Source organism: Ictidomys tridecemlineatus, chromosome 5 (genome assembly GCF_052094955.1).
Source record: "Ictidomys tridecemlineatus isolate mIctTri1 chromosome 5, mIctTri1.hap1, whole genome shotgun sequence".
Lineage (NCBI taxonomy): Eukaryota > Metazoa > Chordata > Mammalia > Rodentia > Sciuridae > Ictidomys > Ictidomys tridecemlineatus.
Window position 1 is genome coordinate 196,473,089 of NC_135481.1, and position 16,743 is coordinate 196,489,831.

Here is a 16,743-nt window from a genome sequence, read left to right on the forward strand (position 1 = left end):
CAAGATTGTAGAAATGAATCCACCTATGTCATAAATACCAATAATAAATGTCAATTAATAGGCAAAAATTGCCAGACAGCATTTTTTAAAAATGTAGATTGATGTTATTTAACAGACAAAAGATAAGTACTTGAGATGGCTGAATGCAAAAAGATGGGAAGAAAGCCTAAGCAAATGCAAATAATAAGAAAAATATAGTTAGATTAATATCAGGTAATAAAAAACTGTAAGATAAAGATCAATTTGAGAGAGAGAGAGAGATGGGGGATCTCTAGATAATAATGAAAGATTTAATTCACTGGGAATGCATTTGTATTTACCTAAATCAATAGAATCAGGATATATGGTAAGCACTGAAGCAATTATAGGCATAATTCAAGAAATCCGTGGTCATGTTGAGAGCCCTCAACATTCTCAATTATGGATAAGTCAAAAGGACAAAAAAATTAGGAAGATTTAAAATATTTTAGCAACACATTATAGATCTGTACAGGGAGGGCTCCAAACTTAGCATTTATTATTATTATCTGTGCAGGAGTTATTTAGAAGGTAAATTTCTTTAGAGAAGCTTACTACGCACATGCTCTGGCTGGGTTTAGGGAAAGATTTATCAGCCAGACCTTTGGAGTAGTTGTCCTTCTCCAGGTCTTCTGTTCAGGCTCAAAGCACATTCCTGGTTGACTGGCCATGCAGCAGATCACACTATGCCACTGGGATGAAGAGGTTGTGAACAAGCTCTCAACCATGAAAACAGGACCTGGGATTGGGCGTTCTCCAAGTGGGGGAGCAGTGAGTGGTAGCAGAATTTAGCAGAGTATTAGTGGGGCCTCACCCGTAACTTCTACCCATAATTTCTAAAAGTCGTAACCTGGAAATTCACACTGCTCTCCTAGCTCCTTTCAAGTGCAAAATGCTTCTCAGTTTACTACAAGGAGAAACTTCTGCCATCTGGAAAGTCTGGGCCAAAAGGTAGGTTCTGAATGGTATGGGTTTTTAACAGTGTCTAATCCTTCAACCCATGAACGTGGGCTATCTTTCCATTCACTCCTGTTCTTCAGTGTCCTACGTCAATGTTTTATAGTTTTCAGAACACAGATCTTTCACTGTTTTATTTAAAGTTACTCATCAATATGTTTTTGTGGCACTGTAAATGAGATTATTAATTCCTTTTTCAGATAGCTTATTGTTAATGTATAGAAACACTGCTGATCTGTGCATGTTGATTTTGTATCCTGTAGTTTTACTGAATTCATCTACGAGTTCTTTTTTAAGAAATATTTATTTTTTAGGTGTAATTGGACACAATATCTTTATTTATTTATTTTTATATGATGCTGAGGATCAAACCCGGAGCCTCGCACATGCTAGGCGAGTCCTCTACCTCTGAGCCACAACCCCAGCCCCATCTATGAGTACTAATAACTTTTTTTGGGAGAGTCTTTAGGGTTTTCTATGGAAGAATCATGTTATCAGCATACACATTATTTCAGTTCTTCCTTTGTTATTTGGATAATATTTATTTATTTATTTATTTCTACTAATTTCCATGGCTAGCACTTCCTATAGCATGTTTTTAAAAAGGTGAGAGTAGGCATCCTTGTCTTGTTCCTAATCTTAACAAAAAAGCTTCCAGCTGTTCACTGATGAGTGTGATCCTAGCTGTGACGTTGTGCTATGTAGACTACTGGGTTAAGGTAAATTCCTTCTCTAACTAACCTATTGAGATCATAAACAGATGCTGAATTTTATCAAACGCTTTTTCTGCATCCACTGAGATTATCACATGGTTTTCCTCTGCATTCTATTAATATTGAATTTATTAGTTTTTGTAGTGAATGATACATTTTAAAATTAATTTTTATTTTATAACTGACATGATATTTGTACTTATTTATGGTTATAATATTATAATTTGATATGTGTATACAATGTATAATGATCAAATCAGGTTGAGTAATTATCTCCTCTAATATCATTTCTATGTGTTGAAAAACTTCAAGGTCTTCCTTTCTAGTTATCTTTTTTTTTTTTTAAGGGAGAGAGAGAGAGAGAAAGAGAGAGAATTTTTTAATATTTATTTTTTAGTTTTCGGCGGACACAACATCTTTGTTGGTATGTGGTGCTGAGGATCGAACCCGGGCCACACGCATGCCAGGCGAGCGCGCTACCGCTTGAGCCACATTCCCAGCCCCTTTCTAGTTATCTTGAAATATTTAATTAATTGTAGATATTAGTTGCCCTACTGTGCTCTAGAACATTAAAGCTACTAACTGTATTTTGATCCCATTATTCACTCTCCCTCCATCTTCTCTCCCCATACTCTTCCTTTCCTCTAGTGACATCTAGTCTACATTCAACTTTAATGAGATCAACTTTATTTTACTGATTGATTGATTGATTGATTGTGCTGGGGATTGAATCCAAGGATGCTCTACCACTGAGCTACATCCTCAGCACTTCTTCTTCTTTTTTTTTTTTTTATTTTGAGATGAGATTTCACCAAGTTGTGAAGCCTGGCCTCAAACTTGTGATCCTCTTGCCTCAGCCTCCTGAGTGGCTGAGATTATAGGCATGTACCACCTCACTCACTTGATCAACTTTTTTAGCTTCTACAAATGAATGAGAACTTGTGGTACTTGTCTTTCTGCAATTAGGTCCTTTCACTTAACATACCGTCCTCCAGTTCTACCCATGTTGTCACAAGTCACATGATTCATCTTTGTATGGCTGAATAATATTGGGTTGTGCATATATAATATGTTTGTTTTAATTATTATACATGACAGTATTTTTATCCATTCACCTATCAAAGAATATCTTGGTTGATTCTAAAACCTGGCTATTGAGAATAGTGTGGCCATAACATGGGTGTGCAGGTCTCTTTTTGATGTAATGACTTCATTTCCTGAGGATGTACACCCCACAGTGGCATTGCTGGGTCACCTGGTGGTTCTATTTGTTTTCTGAAGAATCTCCATAGTATTTCCATAATGGCTGCACTAATTTACATTCCCACCATCAGTATATAAAAGCTCTCCTTTTTCTATATCCTTACCAGAATTTTTTATTTTTAATCTTTTTTTTCACAATAACAGTGGATAATTCTTTCAATGTGTCACTGAATTTGCTTTCCTGATATTTTGTTGAGGATTTTTGTATCTATGTTCATCAGGAGCATTGGACAATGCTTTTTATTTTCTTGAAGTGTCTTCTCCTTGCTTTGGTATCAAGGTGATGCTGGCTTCATAAAATGAGTTTGAAAATATTCCTTCCATGTCAACTTCCTTGGAAGAGTTTGAGAGGGATTGGTCTGCAGTTCTCCTTTGCTGTGTTTAGTAGAATTCAGCATTTGAGCCCTTGGGTTCTGGAATTTTCTTTAATGGGTTCTGGGATTTCCTTTGACTTGGTCTTACTGATTTAATCTCCTTACTCATTGTAGGACTATTCAGATTTTCTGTTTCTTCATGATTCAGTATTGATGTGTTTCTAGAAATTTACCTATTTCTTCTAGGTTATCCAAATTGTTAGCAAATTATTATTCACTTTTTTTCAGAAATAGACAAAACAATCCTAAACTGCTTAAGTTGCCACAAAAGACCCAGTACAACAGAGACACAGCCACATCAATGTTTATTGCAGCACAATTCACAATAGCTAAACTGTGGAGCCAACTTAGATGCCCTTCAGTGGATGAATGGATAAAGAAAATGTGGTTTACATACACAATAGAATATTTCTTAGGATTCAAAGGGAATAAAATCTTGGCATTTGCAGGTAAGTGGATGGAGTTGGAGAATATAATGCTAAGTGAAGGTAGCCAATCCCAAAAAACCAAAGGCCGAATGTTTTCTCTGATACAAGGAGGCTGATTCATAGTGGGGTAGGGACAGGGAGCATGGGAGGATTAGATGAACTCTAGATAGGGCAGAGGGGTGGGAGGGGAAGGGAGGGGGCATGGGGGTAAAAAAGATGGTGGAATGAGATGGACATCATTACCCTAAGTACATGTATGAAGAACACAAATGGTGTGACTCTACTTCGTATACAACCAGAGATATGAAAAATTGTGCTCTATATGTGTAATAAGCATTGATACACACACACACACACACACACACACACACACACACTAAAAATTATAACCGAATACCCTCAATTGTTTGGAAGTCCTGTTCATCTGTGTCCCCCCTCCATATCCACCCCAGGAGCCCTGCTTCTACTAATAGGCTGTGGGCTCATCTGACCAGCTAATTCTCAAGACTCAGTGAATAGGTATATCTGGTTAAATTTCAAACCAAAAGTACGACTTGATCATGCGAACTTAAGACACACAGGGCCTCTTGTCTGATCTCTCAGGGGACTGAAGAGATGGCACGGTTTCTGACTAGGGAACTTCAAAGCTGAAAGCGCCGTGGGTAGTATTGGGGCAATCACTGTTTCCTTGTTATCTGTTTCCTGTTGAACATATATCGAGCACTGATCATACGCCAGTTACCATGATTCCCTACCATAGTTCAATTAATCCTCATGTCTAAGAGGCAGCTTTTGCTATTATTATTTCCTTTATGAAAAGCTGAGGCTTGGTGACAGGCCAGACCCCACGGGTGGGAGTGGCTGGATCTGGAACGTGAACTCAGGTCCAAGTGCAGGCATCAACTTTTCTACCATCCTATATTGCTGAGTTAAGTCTTCATCCTTTCTCATCTTAATCCCCACAGTAAAAGCAAAGTTTCCAGGTTAGTTGTATGATTTCCATTTTCCATATGAGGAAACTAAGGATCCAAGATATGCTGCAGTTAAAGTGACCAAGCCAGGACCCAAGGCAAGATCACTGGATTGGGGTTGTAATCACCACTAATGAAGAGTCCAGGAGCTGCTGTAGAATTGGGGGAAGATACAGCATTAGAATTCTGGGGAGGAGGGAGCAAATGTGGATACGGTGACATGTCTTCACCTTAGTCACCACATAATGTGGCTTCCGGATGCTGGAGGATCTCTGCATAGCTTCCTCAAGACCTGATTCCATGTATAAATGAGGCCCACGTGAATAAATGGCATAAAGATCAGTCTCTCTCTCTCTCTCTCTCTCTCTCTCTCTCTCTCTCTCTCTCTCTCTGATTTTGAAATGTGTTCTCTCCAAGAGTTACTGCAGTAAGATGCTGTTAGTTCTTCACATCTTAAAATAAAAAACACACTTAGATCTTGAAAAGACATATGGAAAATGGGGGTTTGGGTGAGCAGGGGAAGATTATCCACTTCTCGGGTTGTCTAGGAGTATCATAGGAGCTGAGCCTTGGAATGCCCCAGAAGGAATGAGAGGAATCTTTTTGCTAACTTGCCGCCATCTGGGATCATTTTTACTTCTGAGATCCAAGACCCAGCAGGGTCTGCTCAGGCCTTGCAGAAAATCTCTTGCTGTCTATTTTCTGTCATCAGTGGAGCAAAGAAGAGGTGCTCACCAGTGTCAGGGGTTGCCCAAGGAATGACTGTGTGCACATCAACGCCACAACTGTTCCAAACACATCCTTTAATCACCCAGGTGTGGCCTTTCACCCAGGAGAAGCAGGGTGGACAGGGGTCTGGGTAGGACAAGGCGCAGCACCGTGGCAGAGTATGAGACACCCGGGGAGAGTTCTGGGATGAATGTCTAGGCCTGCCCCGTCCCAACGGGCTCCTTTTTCTTATGTGAGAACTAAGGGGTTCTGGGGGATCCCCGGGAAGGCTCCTCTGCACACTTTGTGCCTCCTCTGGATCATGCCTCACGCGGATCCCTCTTCTCTCACACATCTGCCCTTCTCTCCACAGCCCCGCCTTCTCTTGGAGGAATGTAGCTCTCCTGCTGCTTCTCCCTCTCTCTTTGGAGCAGACTTCTGCATCGCAGTCCAACAGGATCAAAGGTGGGTTCAGAACAGCTGCCGCCGTTTTCCTGTGAGAGGCATGCTTGGAGGCCGAGGTTGGGGTGCAAAGCTAGTGTCGCCTGAGGTCACCCTACTGTGGATTCCACTCTAAGCTCCCCAAATCCTCCCCTGCCTGTTCTCCCCAAGTTATTTCCCTAACTTTTCCCAAAATATGTCTTCCAGGGTCTTTTTTTAAATGTATGAGTCACTGTGCAGGAGCCTGAGAGGAGAGGATCAGTGAGGACATGGCTGCAGTCTTGGGGACGAGAGCGTGAAGGCAGGGGCTGAGTCAAGGGAGTGCGGTAAAGAAGGAGAAAAGGTCGATTTTAAGGAGATTGGAGACAAAATTGGCCAGAAGCCATGATGGACAGGATGCTGGGGTGACGGGGGAGGAAAGAATGTCTAGATTCTAACAACAACTGTTGATGTCAAATACCAAGATGGGGAACAGGGGCAGGGAGGTGCAGCTTAGGCATGGGGACACGGTAGTTCTTAAACATGTTAGAACAGAGTTACCCATGAGTCTGCCTGAATAATTGTTCCCAGGCAGTTGAATAAAAGGAACAGGATGGATCTGGGAATCAGTCAGGATTGTGAGAATGGATGTGATCACCCAGGAATGTCATGAGAGCAGGACTCTGGGGAACATCTCTGGCAAATGCAGAACTCCAGGGGAGTGTACCAGGGGGTATGCACCCAGGGTGAGTTATGGGGACCACCCTGAGCAGGAGCCATGCACACACAGTTAAGTCCTGAATGAAGAGGGACTGGACTGGCATTGCACCCTGCAGGGCAAGGGGACTTGCCTCCGCTCTGAAAGCAAGGTATAGCTCTGGGATTGAACGTTACCTGATTGGAGGGGGCTGCCCCTTGTTCCTTGGTAATCCTACACATTTGGCCCTTTTTCAGGATGAATGTTCTTTCAAACAGCCTCCCCAATGAAAGCCAGGTTCAAGGCCTGCCTTGCCTCCTTTGTGGGAGCTGGGTCAGAGGGGCCCGCGTCCCAGAAACCAAAGAAAAAGGTATTTCTCTGTCTTTGTGTGGTTATTCCGTGCCAGCCCAGTTCTCCTGGAGTGACCCTGACTGATTTAATCGTGTGTCGGGGCAGTAGGTGACTAAGAAGAGCTGGCCAGGGAGGGAGGGGGTTCTATTCTAGGTAAAGAACTCAAGCTGATAATCAGGAGAGGAGCCCAATGTCCAAAACCCAAGCAAAGGTTAAAATGGCTGCTGGAAGCCGGAGAATCAACTCTAGTGAGATGATTGGCTTTACCTCCTAATCCCAAGGTTTCCCTTCCTACTTCTCTTTACCCTTTTGAGGTCTCCATATTTAATTTGCCAAACTCTTTCTGTGCCCAAATCTTGAGCAATGGTCCCCAAGTGGTAGCTTATCCCATGGTGCCTACCAACCTGCCTTAGGATTACCCAGGAGGCTTTCTAAAAATTGGGGTCAGCGGCTGTTCCACTCCTCGGTTTATAGCCAAAGGACTTAAAAACAGCATACTACAGGGACGCAGCCACATCAATGTATATATAGCAGTTCAATTCACAATAGCTAAACTGTGAACCAACCTAGGTGTCCCTCAATAGATGAATGGATAAAGAAAATGTGGTATGTATACTCAATGGAATATTACTCAGCTTTAAAGAAGAGTGAAATATGGCATTTGCCAGTAAATGCTTGGAGTTGGAGAAAACATGCTAAGCGAAATAAGCCAATCTCATAAAACCAAAGGCCGATAAATGTTTTCTCCAATATATGGGTGCTAATTCACAATAAGGCGGGGGGGCACTAGGGAAGAATAGTATTACCTTAGATTAGGTAGAGGGAAGTGATTGGGAGGGGAAGGGAGGGAATGTGGGGATAGGAAAGACAGTAGAATGAAGCAGACATTATTGCTGTATGTGACTGCATGATCAATGTGATTCTGCAACATGGACACTCAGAAAAATGAGAAATTATATCCCATCTTTGTATGATATATCAAACGGCATAAATGCATCCTACTGTCATGTATAACTAATTAAAACAAATTTCAAAAACTTTTAAAAAATAGCTAAATTGTGGAATCAACCTAGATGCCCTTCAGTAGATGAATGGATAAAGAAACTGTGGTACATATATACAATGGAATATTACTCAGCATTAAAAGAGAATAAAATCATGACATTTGCAGGTAAATGGATGGAGTTAGAGAATATTGTGCTAAGTGAAGTAAGCCAATCCCAAAAAAACAAATGCCAAATATTTTCTTTGATATTAGGATGCTGATCCATAATGGGGATGGGGGTGTCATGGGAGGAATAGAGGAACTTTAGGTAGGGCAAAGGGGATGAAGGGGAAGGGAGGGCACAGAGGGGTAGGAAAGACAGTGGAATGAGATGGACATCATTACCCAAGCACAAGTATGAGATACGAATGGTGTGACTGTACTTTGTGTACAGCTAGAGACATGAAAAATCATGCTCTATGTGTGTAGTATGAATTGAAATGCATTCTGCTGTCATATATGATAAATTAGATGAAATAATTCTTTTTTAAAAAAAGGGGGAAAAATTAGGGTCAGTAGGCCTTACTTACTAGAGATTCTGATTTCAGTCCAGAGTCCTTATTTACTTAAAGATACACAGAGAGTTTTGATGTCCACTCCAGATCAGGAACCATGTACTCTTCTTAGCTTTGGGCCATCCTTGGAGGGTGCATTTAGAGAGATGTGATGAGTAAGACTAGCTGAAGAAGGCTAAAAGTCTCAGTGGCCCATCCTTGGGGAAGATGTGGGGCTTCTGAGGCGAGTTCTGGGCTGAGAATCCTGGGCCTGTCACTGAGTCACTGTAGCATCCTTTTTGACCTCATTTTCTTTTAAGCCTATGAAATTAGGAGGGTGGTATTAAAGATAAATATGGTCCTTTGAATTCTAAACTTCTATGATTACAAGACCCAGTCCTATCTAAAAAGATCGTAGGTCTCTGATTAGGTTCCACTGGAGACATGCTCCATCTCTGGCCTGTATTAGTGCCTGCTGCTGCAGAGCCCACTGGAGCTCATCAGTCTGGCCTGGTGCGCCTGGGTTTTCTGCTCTGATTCTCGTCAGGCTGAGACCAAAGTGTCAGACAGGGCCGCCGTTCTCAGCGGGACTCAGGGTCCTCTCCCTAAGTGCACCGGTTGTTAGCATAGCCCTTCTCTTGCCGTTTTAGGATGGAAGCTCCGATTTCCTGACTGGTTGTCGACTTCGAAAGGCCACCTTCATTTATTGGCACTTGACCTCCATTATGTTCACAGCTAGCGATAGTAGGACAGCTCCTCCTCACAGTCTCAATCTCTGCAACCTCTTCACTCCCAACCTTCTTCTTTTAAAGGACCCAACTGACTGGGTCTGACCCACTTGGATAATCTCTGTCTCTTAAGGTCAACTGACTTTGAACTTCACTACACATGCAGGATCCTTTCACGGCAGTGCCTGCATTCCTGTTTGATTCAGAGGACTGGAATCTTGGGGGTGCAATGTTGGAAACCTGTCTTTTGCAAGCACTTAAATCAGCATCCATACTTATCCCTAAAAACGGAGTAAGCAGCCATGTATCTGCAGAACTCTTAGCAGGCCCTGTGATCCGTGTACTATGAACATCATCCCATTTAATTCTAACTGACCTGTACAGTAAGGGTTGCCATTCTCATTTTAGAGATGGGACATGGATGACTCAGACAAAGGAAGAGACTGTCCCAAGATTATTTAGCTAGTTAGTGTTGCAATCAGTCTGCCAATGATGCTCCTCCCACTCCACCATTTCTTCCTGTCTTAGAGGTAAGTCAGAATTCACGCTGTTGAACTTAGATTGGTCTTGAGTTCACAGAAGTCAAGGGACCAAAGTCAGGACTCCAGACTCCTATTTCCATGATGTTTCCATGATTCTTTACTAATTTCTTCGATTGCCTCAGATGTTGGAGACAGAGGAGTTAAGCCTTAAAATATTAGGGTTCAAGAAGATTGGGAGCTCCTTAATTTAGAGCAAGGGCCTTTGTCCTTACTGAAGCACCTGCCTTTGGGATCTAAGACGTTTTTCCTTCAGTTCTACCTGGGCACAAATTCCGGATTCACCTCCTTCTAAATGGACCAAAAGTGGTGGGAGAGGCAGCCATGGATCCCAAATGTAAGCAGAATGAGAGCTGGGAATCGAAGGCACAGGATAGGACTGGGACATTTTCACCATTCACCGTTGCCCTGGAGGAGAAGAGCTTAAACTCCTGGGATGTGAATTTGGACAATTCTTTCTTGCAGTGAAACCTGGAGAGTGCCCCAGAGAGCGGCTCTTCTGTGACGTCATGAGGCCGGATTTATGCAAATCGGATTTCAACTGCCCAGATTACATGAAGTGCTGCACTTTTGCCTGTGGGAAGAAGTGCATGGATCCATATGAAGGTAGTGGCACTCAGGCTGGGGGCGGAGGTGACTTTTGAGGATCCCCACTTCTTACTCCATCCAGAAATGGCTGAACAATTCCTTCTGATAGCAGGACAAAGAGTCCCAAGTTTGCATTTTTCTCACTGTCCAATTTAACTCTCACCCTTAAGTGTAAGTCATGAGTCCAGGCATGGTGGCCATCAACTAGACAATACTGATGCTTGCCTTCTTGGGTCCCACATTCACTCTTTCATGAACAATTAATACTCTAGTGTGCTCACTGTGTGCTGAGAAACTGTGGTTGGCCCTGTGACAAAATCAAATCTCAGTTAACTTAGGTGCTGGGTTCCTTTCAGACTCTTGGTCTTTTCAAGGAGATTTTCTGGGAACCCGTGAGTATTCCCATGCACATCTTATAAGAGTGTGTACATTTGACAGAGATTCATTTGTTCGTTCATTCATTTATCCAACTGGTATTCGTGGTCGGTGCCCTTTGGCCAAGACTACCAGGAACATACCTGGAGCTGAACAAGTTGGGTTCATTACTGATTACAGGGAGGGAGAATGTCCACTGTGGATAACCATGTGACATCTCGGGAAGCAACTGCTAGGGTGTATTACAGGATTTGGTCTTTGGATGATTTGGGGGAGGGCTTTAGAATCTGTACTGTCAGGAAGTGGGGGCAAAGCTGCGGCTCGGCTCCTCGGGGAGTCTCATCCACAGAGGGAGCAGGCAGAGTGAGGGAGCTGAAGTCACTGACGTTGGGTGGAACAGGCAAGTGTTTGGTGTTTTATGAATTTCACAGATATCTTGCTTTCTGTCTCACGTTGTCATGGTCTTAGAGCGACTTCATTTGATGCAGATGTCCATGAGACGTTTTATGTCAACAGGGGAACACAACAGCTTAGCTGATGGGTTTTCAGACATCAGGGACTATTTTTTCCTTCCTATGTGCCAGCTGCTTTGTTAGGCACTTTGGATACAGTTCCTGAACAGGTCCTGGCCTCTCAAAGCTCAAAGCAGTGGAGAAGATCAACTCCAAAGTATCTTCAGATGCCCTTCAAAATCACCTCTGCGAGAAAGAAGTGATGTTAGGAGAATTCAGTGGACAATACTAGTCGTGGAGCCAGGGCCAGAACCTACTTTTTTGGAGTGTGGCTTTTTCTGACTTGGATGATAACACCATCAGCTAGGACAGTTGGGGGGATCCTATCCCTTCTTTTTACCTCTACCTTTTATGCTCTTCCCTTTTTACACCCTGACCTCAGAACCCTGCATGCTACTCTTTAAAGAAGGAGACTGCAGGATGAGACTGCAGCGTTGGTATTATGACTTTAAAAAACAGGAGTGTAGAACCTTTATCTATCATGGCTGCCAAGGGAACGCCAACAACTTCCTCAGGCTGGATGACTGCAAGAAGGCCTGCATGTTAATTGGTGAGACCCACATCCCTGCCAGGGGAGGGCTTGGTTTGCCCAGAAACAGAATACCCGCATGGTTAGAGCCCAGAGTTGGAGGTGGAACTACCTGGGTTCAAGCCATAGCTCCGTCACTTACCGGCTGGGAGGTCTTGGGCCAAGTGCCTGCCTTGCGGAACCTATTTTCTTGTGTACAAAATGGGGATGGTGATAGTGTTCATCGAATGGAGTTGTACCTCAAAACGACACAGTACCCATAAAGGGCTCCCAAATTTTGCCTCATGGGATCCAGGCCTACTTTCTTGGAGAAAGATATTTTTTTCGTCACGTCAACCTATTGAGCCTCACCTGGAGGACTCACCCAAGAAGGAGGCATAGACAGGCCAGCCTGGAGTCCCAGGGAGTCAGTGTAGACACTGAAGGTAGAGAATAGGGTGCGGTGAAGGTAAGAGCTGTGGGTTCCTTCTCTAGTGGAGTGATCATCATTGGTAATGCTGGGGGACAGAGTCCTACTGAACTCATGACCTGGACTAAAACCCTGCTTTTCCCACTTAGTGCAGGTGTTTGGGCCTGTGGGAGCTTCCGTTTTCTCTTCTATAATATTGTTACAGTAGCCAACACCTCACCAAATTTTTGGCAGGATGACATGTGTTCAAAGACACCAAACCTTGACATGGCAGCTTGTCCAGTGGCCTGGGCCCACTAAATGGTACCAATTGAGAGAGATGGTGACCATTCATCAGGATGTGGCACTGTGTGATTTACAAGGCAGCACCACAGAATTTCAACCTCATACCATCATCACCAACACAGAGAGGTAGCTAGCTAAGAACCCATCATCAGTCAGGAGTAGAGTGGTTTCAATCCCCCACACCCCATGTGCCTGAATGGCCAAGGCCATCTTGGGATCTGTCTGGATGGAATTAGAATCGAACATTCCCTGAGTGGGAGGATCTGAGGAATCAGGGTCTATGGACAAGGGCTGGGTCTTTTCTCCCCAGAGCAGCAAGAAGAGGCCATGGAAATGGGTTTGGGCTGGTTTGTGGGAAACTTAGGTCCGTGCTCAGAGGTAACTTGTACCTCTAAGAGTTGAACGCACTATGGTCGGTCTGACCAGAGACAGAAGGAAAAAAAAAAATCTACCCTCATAGACTTGGCAACCAGATGAGACCAGGAGACCCACATCAAATCCTGAAGAATTGATTTAAATACCATCTAGGTCCTAATGACTTCAGAGTCCTATCTCCAGCCCAGATCTGAGAGCTGCTGCCCCGCTAACAAGGTGTCACCTTCTCAGTGCTGCAACAGTCTGCCCCAGGGTCTCTCCACTTGACATTCACCTTCTTTTTATCATCACTATCAGCACATTGGCCACGACAGTCCTTTCAAAACATGAGCCACCGTGACATCCTCTATTGAGAACACTACAATAGCTTCCCATTTCACTCAAAGTAAAACCAGGCCCCTTCCAAGGGCTTAACTTGATCTGAGTGAACTGGACATCATCAGCCCTATTTTATACAGAAGGATGCTGTCACTTATTTAGTGACCGGACTGAGACTTCATGTTGGGGCTTCAGATGCTGAGCTCAGCATTCTTTCTACCACATTCCAGAAGGCAGGGAGAGAGCGGACAGGGTAAAGTGAACCAAGCTGCAGGGATTCTAGTTTTGAAGAGAAAGAAAATCTGTTTGAAGGGTGGTGGGATGGTGGGGTCTGCAGGTACTCACGTCTGCTCTTGTTTTAGTCAAGAAAGGACAGTGCCCACTCTTCCCTTACACCTCTCGAATGGAGTGTCCAAAGCCATGTAAGAATGACATGGATTGCCTGATGACAGAAAAATGCTGTGACTCCAGGTGTGGTTTTGTTTGTGCCAACCTCTGGCAAGGTAAGGACCAGAGAGGGTAGGACTTTGGGAAGACATACCTCCCAAAGTCCACTGGGCATGGATCGAGGATGCCATGATATCCCATGAAATGGGAGTCTCTTGAGCCTCCACTACCCCTTGGATTGACCTTGGAGGTATCTGAGGAGATTTCACCTTTCAATGTCCAACCAGTGCTCTCATGTTGACCTCCTGGCCTCTGGACACTGTTGTGCTATTCTTTGAAGTCATTACCACACTTGGTAATCACTCTCCATTCTTCCCCAAGAAAATTTATTTGTTAGGATCTCATTCTTCCGTGACTTGCAAAGTGGCAATGTCCGTGGATTCACATACATTCAGATTCTTAACCACTAAGTATATTCCTGAAAATTCACATTCTAAAAGAGGATCCGGGGAAAGACTGTTAGCGAATGCTTTGGGGGTAGAAGCCAACTCTCCCACTCCTGAGGCTGGAGGTACCAATTTCCCCAAGTAGACCCAGGGATTGGTAGTGCCTGGAGATACCCGCGGTGAGGTTGCAAGAGGCAAAGCTTTTTCAACTGACTTCAACTTTTTCAGAGGCTGTCTGTGCGACTTGGCCAACTCACTTCCCCCTATATAATCCTCAATTCCTATAATTTATAAGACAAGGATGTTTTGGGTCCACCCAAACCCATTAATTCCATAGGGAATACAGGAATCTTATCAGATTGGACAAGTCTGGGATGATGCTCTTCAAGTTACTAGCCATAGACAGTGCCTCCCCCACTCAGTGATGGGAAGGGAAGAGGCTTGATTAGATAAAATCCTTTATGGGTTTCCTAAGATTCCCCAAATGTGTGTCTGATTATGATGGAGTGTTTCAAGGTCAAGTGTCTTGTTTTTACTCCATAAAGTCAAACCAGGTTTTTGCCCACGTATGCCTCAGATGTGTAAAAAGATTAGTAAACCAATGTGCCTTCAGGATAGCGATTGTCCAGAGGGGGAGAAGTGCTGTTCACGCTGTGGACTGATGTGCTTGGCACCCCAGAAATGAACAGTAAGTGGAAAATATTCTCATGGGAAGAGTAATTATGAATAAGCGTAATGAAGAGCTCTTTTGTTGGTCTTGGGCTAACTACCTTACCAGATTGTTATTAAGGGTAACAGTATTTATAGGGTTATTCTATGTATCCTATCATGTAGGGGTTTTATATATAATAAATTTATATACAATCATATCATCGTAAAATAATGATAAACTTGGCTCTTCTTTTCTCCAGCTTCATGGCTTTGTTATCTTGTCTTCTATTGAGTAGAACTTCTAAAATAATCTTGAAAATGAAGGCAGTGAGGGCCTGAGGTACAGCTCCATGGCAGAGCATGTAGTTAGCATGCCCAAGGTCCTGCCATCAATCCCACGACCAAAAAAATAAAAATAAAAGCAATAGTGTCTAGTTCCTTATTTTAAAGTCGGTGGCTACTGGTGGTGGTGGTGGTGGGGTGTGTGTGTGTATGTGTGTGTGTGTGTGTGTGTGAAAGATAAATAGTTTTTTATGGCACTTATTTCCTTTTTTAAGGTTTTTTCTTCTCCATTTTCAGCTGCTACTAGAAACAACTGCTGAATTTTATCAAATACCTTTCAAGTATCTGCTCATATAATGACTGTTCTCTTCTAATTTGTTGGCAAAACAAATTATTAAATTGTCATATGTTGAACCATCTTGCATTCTTAGAATGACTTTAATCATATTGCTAGTATATTTGCATTCATTTACTGTGGCTTTTTTGGCAAAGAGTTTGTTTAAAATTTTCACTTCTAGAGTCAAATTAAAGTAAATGTTCGTTTGTTTGTTGCTGTTCTGGTCACGGTACTTTCAAAAAACTTGCATGGGCAAAATTCAACTCGAAGTGGATCGAAGATCTAGGAATTAGGCTAGAAACTTCGCAACTAGAAGAAAATGTAGAATCCAGACACCAACATATAGGTGTAGGGATCAACTTCTCTTAATAAGACTCCTAAAGCTCAATAAAAAAAAAAACAAGAATCATTAAGTGGGATGGCATCAAATGAAAAAGCTTCTGCACAGCACAGGAAACAATTCAGAATAAGAATAAAAAGCCTACAGAATGGGAGGAAATCTTGGACAGCTAGTCTTTGGGCAGAAGATTAATAGCTAGAATACATAAAGAACATAAAAAACTCAACACCAAAAAACAAATAGCCCAATCAATGCATGGGCAAATGTACTACACAGACATTTCTTAAAAGAAGAAATACAGATTGCCAAATAATATATCAAGTGAGCAGAAAAAAATGCAAATCCAAACTACCCTGAGGTTTCTTCTCATCCTAATTAGAATGGTAACAAATACAAATACCAGTGAGGATGCAAGGTATACTTAGACATTTTTGGTAGGACTGCAAATTAGTTCAGTCACTGTGGATATCAATATGGAGATTCCTCAAAAGACTAGAAGTAGAGGGCTGGGGATGTGGCTCACGCGGTAGCACGCTCGCCTGGCATGCATGCGGCCCGGGTTCGATCCTCAGCACCACGTACAAACAAAGATGTTGTGTCCGCCGAAAACTAAAAGGTAAATATTAAAATTCTCTCTCTCTCTCTCTCTCTTTAAAAAAAAAAAAAAGACTAGAAGTAGAAACACCCCATGACTCAGCAATCCCACTCCTTAGTATTTATCCAAAAGAACTAACATCAGAATCCTATATAGCCATTCCTGCACACCAAAGTTTACAGCAGCAAAATTCACAAGAGCCAAGTTATGGAACGTCAACAGATGAATGGATTGAGAAAATGTGGTACGGATACACAATGGAGTTTCATAGAGCCACAAAGAATAAGATGGTGTCATTTGCTGGCAAATGGATGGAACTGGGGGACATCTTAATAAGTGAAAAATCCAGACTCAAAAAGTCAAGGGTTGAATATTTTCTCTAACATGCAGAAGCTAGAGAGAAGAAAAGAATTAAAAATAAAAAAGGATCTCACAAAAACAGTAGAATAAAGGAAGGGAAGGGAGCAAAGAGAACGGGGAGGAAAAGGGCATCAAGAGGACCAAACTACGTATGTGCACGTGCAAATACATCACGATGACCCCCCTGTTCTGCATAGTTACTATGCACCAGTTTTTAAAAATAGAAGGGAAATCAGTTGAGTTAGAGG

General features: G+C 42.8%; 1 protein-coding gene across 1 annotated transcript; it reads left to right on the plus strand.

Moving 5' to 3' along the window:
- The first annotated feature begins 680 nt into the window (after window positions 1-680).
- On the plus strand, window positions 681-15,280 carry Wfdc8 (WAP four-disulfide core domain 8). Its single transcript, XM_078052071.1, has 7 exons — window positions 681-969; window positions 5,806-5,897; window positions 10,172-10,312; window positions 11,564-11,731; window positions 13,460-13,600; window positions 14,476-14,618; window positions 15,161-15,280. The coding sequence occupies exons 1-6, from the start codon at window positions 911-913 to the stop codon at window positions 14,613-14,615; spliced, it is 741 nt and encodes a 246-aa protein (XP_077908197.1). The 5' UTR covers window positions 681-910; the 3' UTR covers window positions 14,616-14,618; window positions 15,161-15,280.
- The last annotated feature ends 1,463 nt before the right edge of the window (window positions 15,281-16,743 follow it).